Source organism: Hermetia illucens, chromosome 4 (assembly GCF_905115235.1).
Source record: "Hermetia illucens chromosome 4, iHerIll2.2.curated.20191125, whole genome shotgun sequence".
Classification (NCBI taxonomy): Eukaryota; Metazoa; Arthropoda; class Insecta; order Diptera; family Stratiomyidae; genus Hermetia; species Hermetia illucens.
In genome coordinates, this window is record NC_051852.1 from 9,921,732 (window position 1) to 9,928,506 (window position 6,775).

General features: G+C 42.7%; 1 protein-coding gene across 1 annotated transcript; it reads right to left on the reverse strand.

The window, feature by feature from the left end:
- Positions 1–3,990: 3,990 nt before the first annotated feature.
- LOC119655619 (cell cycle control protein 50A) lies at positions 3,991–6,533 on the reverse strand. Its single transcript, XM_038061589.1, has 9 exons — positions 6,406–6,533; positions 6,233–6,344; positions 5,881–6,149; positions 5,623–5,815; positions 5,448–5,564; positions 5,304–5,389; positions 5,085–5,220; positions 4,774–4,939; positions 3,991–4,489 (listed from the first exon to the last, which is right to left on the reverse strand). The coding sequence occupies exons 2-9, from the start codon at positions 6,279–6,281 to the stop codon at positions 4,447–4,449; spliced, it is 1,059 nt and encodes a 352-aa protein (XP_037917517.1). The 5' UTR covers positions 6,282–6,344; positions 6,406–6,533; the 3' UTR covers positions 3,991–4,446.
- Positions 6,534–6,775: the final 242 nt, after the last annotated feature.

A 6,775-nucleotide genomic window follows, 5' to 3' on the forward strand; every position in this document is an offset into this window, starting at 1 on the left:
TTTCTACCTCTCCACCAAGTTTAGTGTCAATCGGTATAGCCGTTTTTGAGAAAAATGCAAACAGAGAGACAGAAAAGGCCATATTGCCAAGAAGATCAATAGGGACCCCAAATGCCTGTTGTGCGAAAGACATTTGGAGACATGTTAGATAACAAAGTTCTATAACATGTCTTGTTTGTTCAAGTGCCTCTCGCAAAGGGAGGCGTTCCTCAATGCTAGATCTGACCTTTGTCAGCACTGCACTGGGATGTGGTATATCCTGGCACACTAGCGAGGACTACACCAACAGCGATCTCCAGGCAATCATCTTTGCACTAAGGAGGGAGTCAGAAGGCAGGGCAAGAGGATACCCAAAGCCGAAAAATGCATCAGGCTGTCTTGCAAAAGCATTGTATAAGGGAAGCTTCTTGGAAGTGTAGCTAGACCAAGGTACTAAGGGGGGCGGTCCCAGGGAGAGAACTCTTCATATGACACAATGCATCGCCAATGCATGTGTTGCGTTCACCCTTAAGAGATGCTTCTTCCCCAATAGAAGACCTAACTACTGGTACAATAGTTAATTGGCCAGCCTGCCACTGAGTCAGAGAACGGCTTAGAGGGCGGTAGGTAGGAGCGATCAGGGATAAAAGAAGAAAAAAAGGAAGAATAAAAAAGGAAGCCTGCAAAAACCTTAAGTATGCCATCCAGTGGAGCAAAAGGGAAAATTTTAAGGAGGAGGTACGTAAAGTACAATAGGTTAATATCGATTATTGAGAACCAAGGAGGCCTTTCAGATTGGTAGTATGGGTTTCGTAAAGCCAAATCAACCATAGATGCCATCAAATTGGTTACTGGATTGACCAAGAACGCGATTCACGGAAGGGGTAGTTCCAGTAAATATTGCGTGGTGGTAGCCCTGGATATAAGAAATGTATTCCATTCAGCCAATTGGAACTTAATATCGAAAATCCTGTATTTCCACCCACTTCGATGCTATTGTCGATAGTTATTTAGCGGAAAGGAGGCTTTGGTATGATGCTGATGACGGACCCCAGGAGTACGTTGTCTCTGCGGGTGTCCCACACGCTTCTATACTGGGCCCACTATTATAGAACATTATGTATAATGTACTTAACTTCCGATTCCGGAGGAGTATACGGTGGTGTGTTACGCTAATGATGCATCATTGGTTGTAGTCGCAAAGAATCGAGAGCAGCGCAACAACCGGTATCCGACCTAGGTCTGCCTTAATAAAGAACTCCAGACACCCCAGTTTTGCGCCGAGGCCCACCAATTCGATATCCCTAAAAGCTGTCTGGCGTCCTGACCTACGTCGTCGCTCCATCTTAGGTAGGGTCTGCCTCGTTTTTTTTTCTACTATAGATATTACCCTTATAGACTTCCCAGGCAGGATCATCCTCATCCATGCCGATAAAGTGTCAGCATAGGCCAGTAGTTGGGTGGAATTAAAGAGGATCGTATCTCTTGCATTTACATCAGCATCACGGATCACTTTCTCGAGGGCCGGGTTAAAGAGGACGCATGATAGGGCATCCCCTTGTCGTAGACCGTGGTTGATATCGAATGGTCTTGAGAGTGATCCTGCTGCTTTTATCTGACCTCGCACATTGGTCAAGGTCAGCTTAGTCAGTCTTATTAGTTTCGTCGGGATACCGAATTCTCTCATGGCCGTGTACAGTTTAACCCTGGCTATGCTATCATAGGCGGCTTTAAAGTCAATGAACAGATGGTGCAACTGTTGTCCATATTCCAACAGTTTTTCCATCGTTTGCCGCAGAGAGAAAATCTGATCTGTTGCTGATTTACCTGGTATGAAGCCTCTTTGGTATGGGCCAATGATGTTCTGAGCGCATGGAGCTATCCGGCCTAGGAAGATAGTGGAGAATATTTTATAGATGGTACTCAGCAATGTGATATTTCTATAATTGCTGCACTGTGTGGTATCTCCCTTGTTATGTATGAGACAGATAATGCCTCTTTGCCAGTCATCAGGCATTGATTCGCTGTCCCACACGTTGAGCACAAGTTGATGAACCACTTGGTGTAACTGGTCGCGTCCATATTTAATCAATTCGGCTGTAATTCCATCGGCTCCTGGCGACTTATGATTTTTAAGCCGATGGATTGCACGGACTGTTTCTTCTATGCTTGGTGGTGGCCGCATTTGTCCGTCGTCTTTAGTTGGCGGGACCTCCAACTCGCCAATGTTCAGTAGTTTATCAAAGTACTCAATCCATCGCTCTAATATGCCCATTCTGTCGGAAATCAGATTTCCCCCCTCTTTGTCTCGGCAGGATGAGCATCGGGGTGTATAAGGCTTCATCCTGCTGACTTGTTGGTAAAACTTCCGCGCTTGGTGCGGTTGCTCCCTGTACTTTTCTAGTTCCCAGATTTGTTGGTTCTCCCAGGCTTCCTTTTTCCGTCTGTGAAGTAGCTTCTCCGCTCGACGGAGTTCGTTATAAGTCTCTGCATGTGCCCGCCCACTTCTAAGCCGGCCATTAAATACTTGGGGGTGATGATAGATACAGAGTGAAATTTGAAACAACACGGTTCACAGCAAGTATGACCCTGGGAAGGATAATGCCGAACGTGGGAGGTCTATGGTATACTTGTGGGCTACTTATTACCAGGTTGGTGAACTCGATCTTGTTTTATGCCACCCCCATTTGGTGAAAGGCATTTCACATATCATGCAATACCCATAAAATAGTCTATAGGAGGACAGCCCTAAGGGTGTGTTCTGCCTTAAGAACCCTCTCACATGAAGGCTGTATTCGTTATCTCGGGAATGATGCCAATTGACATCTTAATGACAATCTGAAGTCTACCTCTTCTTTGTCGCAGATCTATAAATATATGGAGGAGCTTTGGGAGCATTCAGGAAAAGGCCGGTGGAAACACAGGCTGATCCCTACGATCAAGGAACATGGGGAAATTAATTACAATCTCACCCAGTTTCTGACGGGGCATTAGGGATATCACCAATTGTACATACTGCGAAATGTGGTAAGGAAAGTGCCAGCACCGGGGGAGGATTGAAATGCAGTCAATTCAATGGTCGCATCAAACGTGGGAAACTGCGAAAAGCGGAAGATGCGAAGAAAGCACGGTTACGAGCGTCACGCATAGAAGATAGGAGAGATAGCTAAAGTATGCTAACGCCGCCATGTGACGTAATACCTTATGGTGGTTCCACGGGACAGGGGAGAGTCAGGGTGGTTTTAATTGGCAAAATTTCACACTTGGTCGCCCAGGTCTTTTGAAGACTTCCACCTCCTTACAAAAAAAAAAGAGACAGATGGACAGAGAGACATTGAACCGATTTTAATAAGGTTTTGTTGTAAAAAGAACTGGGTATCTGTATCTCTTGCAGTAGCGAAACGTAGGTACGAATACAGACGCCGGAAATAGAAGATGAGAGGAAAATTTTTTCAAAAATATACAGTGGCATCAAGGAAGAAAAGACAAGCCGAACTCGATACAATCATGAATTGAATCATTTATTTGATATCTACTCAGCACTTGTCTCGATAATCTTATGCAAACGGCCAAAATGAAATGGCGGAACAGACGTGTATAGGCAGAGCACAAGGAAACTGAAGGCCATGGAAAAGGTGGAAGAACTTAATAGACGCAAATTGTCTTTAAAGCTTCTAAATTGGGCACTTAGACAGCTGGAAGTGCGTTCGAGAGGGGAAAACTGGATGTGAGCTGCAGCCCCGTAGCATCATCATTGACATTGTACTTGCGCATGATAAGCGCTTAAAATATGTTGACCAAAACTTCATTTTCAAGCACTAGCATCTTGTTCCTTCCCAATTCATCTTTTGAGTTATTTATGGAGTTCTCCTGTATATTATCGTTTGTTATTCTTCCGACTGGGAAAAAGTTCAATATCAAACAGTTTTCCTAGATGACCCGTGGGCTAGGCACGTGTAAATCCTATCTTTTGTCCATCGAATATCCAACTAGCTGAATAAAAACGTTTAATTTCCTAATCAACTATTTTATTCTCAATAACATTTAAATACATTTTGATCATTTGTTGTAATTTTGTACATATACATGTAAAGATTTCATAAATAGTAAATTTCCTGTCGCTTAAGTTTTATCACTCCTAAATGCCTTCTTCGATAAGCTGTGAAAATGACATAGAAATTCTAGTAACACCAATAGAATATACGTACATGAAATAGTGCTTGTGTTTCAGAGCATATAAAAAGTGAATTCTCCCCTACAACTGTCCCGACAGCGGCTTCCCGCCTCATATAAAGTAAAATTTTGAATATGCAACCAAACTAACACAGTCTACATGTGTGAAAATACTTAAAAAAAAGATAATAGTAACGTTCAATGGTTTTCTCTTTGAATATCTCAACGCAACTAGGGCTACTCTAGTCGCGTACTTATCGCACTCTCCTCTTGGTGTCTGAATACTTTCAAGGTTTATGAATAGGCGGTCCCTGGGTTCACGTTCATCATGTCCGTACTGAAAAGAGAAATCGGAAAAAAAACAAAAGATACACATGAGTTTCGTGGATTGTGATGCTGCAAAGTCAGAGTCAACATATCTTGACGGGTTGTCAAGCACCGCACGATAAATGCTGACTTAAATAATTGGCAATGTGTTTGTGGGCTTGGAAAAAAATCAATTGTTATCAGTAACGGACGAATAGTGATTTCTTGCCGGCCGTCGCTACTGTTACAAACTCATTACGAATGCATAGTTTCGTACGATTGATTGTCAGGGGTAAGATAAAATCCGATACAAACCTTTTGCTACATTTGATATGGATAAAGAGCAGGACAATGCCCAGCAGCAAACAAATGCTTCCGACAACGATGTAAGCAATGCCCAAAAATGGGTTTTTCCCACCCAGAAGGGATGTAGTCGATAGAATCATCTTTTTCCGGCCATCGAAGTCCGATACGGAGTACGCTAGGGAATAGAAAATTTCTGATAAGCTCAATATGTAAACAAAGTAGTCAGAAGATGTCTTGGGATTTGAAAGATTTTTCTTAAAGGAAAGGAAAGGGATTCATATTCTAGTCGGAAGTTTTTGCCTACGACATCCAATACTCACTATAGTTAATCTTTAGTGTGTAATTTCCACGATACAACCCCTCCTCGAAGAACTTCTGCGTATGGTCGATTCGTCGATATAATTTCCGGAAACTTGGAAGTGCAGCTGTTCGCATCCAGACGATAAGATCTTCATTCTGTAAAGGAATTTTTAAGACTTTTAGTTCTCGTTGGAACACAACAGTAACAACTCTCTAATTGGGAGAAAGTTTGTGCTTACCTGGAAGCCATTATTGTCAGGATTCTTAGGATCGAGGTCGTAGAGCGGTTTTTCCCAGGCTTTCGGTTTTGCGAAGTCTTTCAAAGCTGAAAGATATCACAATGTGATTTCGTTACGAATTATTTGTAGCTAAACTTGTCTTACCTTGAGTCAAATTTCCAGAAGGATTGCGGAATTTAACTTGTTTGTCTGAAGGCCACGCGATTCCCGTGTTAAGGAGCGTAATATCACCGTGAAGCTGACTCCTAATATTCAGTGTATCTGCAGAATGGAGAAAGCTTGTTGAATTCAAATATTAAGCGACAATCCAACTATATACCATTGAAAAGAGAGTTAGCAATAGCTCCACATGGTGCAATTGGTTTCCCGTCATCGCTGTATGCAAATGGGATGCAATCGGTCGAGGGAGTCTTGGACAGTCGCCCGAGCAGTTGGTCATCATCACGCGACTTCACATATCGCCGGTGGTTCTGATAGTAATTCGTCAAGCCATAGTACATGTACACCTTTCCCTACAATCAATACAAATCCCCATTGAAATCCACTTCCTCAAACTCCCAAAAACCCGTCCACCTACCAAAAAGTCCTGTGTCAACGTGAAATTCTCCTCACACTCGCAACTTTTCACTTTTCCCGATTTTATTACATCCGCACATAACAGTCCAGTATTCATCTGTTTACAGTCTGTGTAATCAACGACTATTTCGCGTACTTCATCGGAGAAATAGAGCAAAGCAATGCCCACAGGTATGAAAGCGATTCCGATGATAAAGAAAGTGGGCAGGACGGTCCCCGCGGTGAGGACGGGCTGCCAGGCGGGGAGTTTCTGCTGTTTAAATGCCGAGTCTGTGGGGTAGTGTTAAAGTTTAATTGGTAATCAATATATCGATTGAAGGTGTGCTCTACGTGCCAGACGAGATTTATCATACCTGAAGGCCTTTTCGACTTTATCTCGATGGTTTCCGTTTGCGTTGCCATTCTCTTTGGGTCGTTTCCGCTTCTGTCCAGGCCAGTGGCAACACTTTCTCTTAACTAAATGCTCTGGAAATGGATTGTGAAGAATGTTTAATGTTTTAATGTTGATTTCGGAAAGGATATTTACAATAAAACGACTTATTTCTACGTAAGACACGAAGCGACTCTTAGCACGGATTTCATGACACTTGACGTACGGTGTTTTGTCACTAAGGTTGAATGAATCACTTGTAAATTGGTGTGCTGTTACAGCGGCTGTCTGTAGGGTAGGCAATGTAAACATAGGGAAGTTCTGGTGAAAACGACAATTTACCTACGCATAGGTACAATAGTTCGTTTTCATGCGCAGAAAAAAGCTACTAAATCGTTATGTTTTCAGAAGGTCCGATGAACTCCTCCACGTTCTGCGGATAAACACGCATAAAGAATGGCAATGATAACAATAAGAAATAATATCGGTGACAAAATGGGCTTCAAAATCCTCTCAGATTTTACCT

What these genes read in the sequence shown, in the direction of transcription:
- LOC119655619 (XM_038061589.1), bottom strand. Translation starts at nt 6,281, where the DNA reads ATGGCAACGCAAACGGAAACCATCGAGATAAAGTCGAAAAGGCCTTCA. An exon ending in CGTTGACACAGGACTTTTTG is followed by an intron (nt 5,816 to 5,880) that starts GTAGGTGGACGG and finishes TATTGATTGTAG; the next exon opens with GGAAAGGTGTACATGTACTA. An exon ending in TTCTGGAAATTTGACTCAAG is followed by an intron (nt 5,390 to 5,447) that starts GTAAGACAAGTT and finishes GATATCTTTCAG; the next exon opens with CTTTGAAAGACTTCGCAAAA.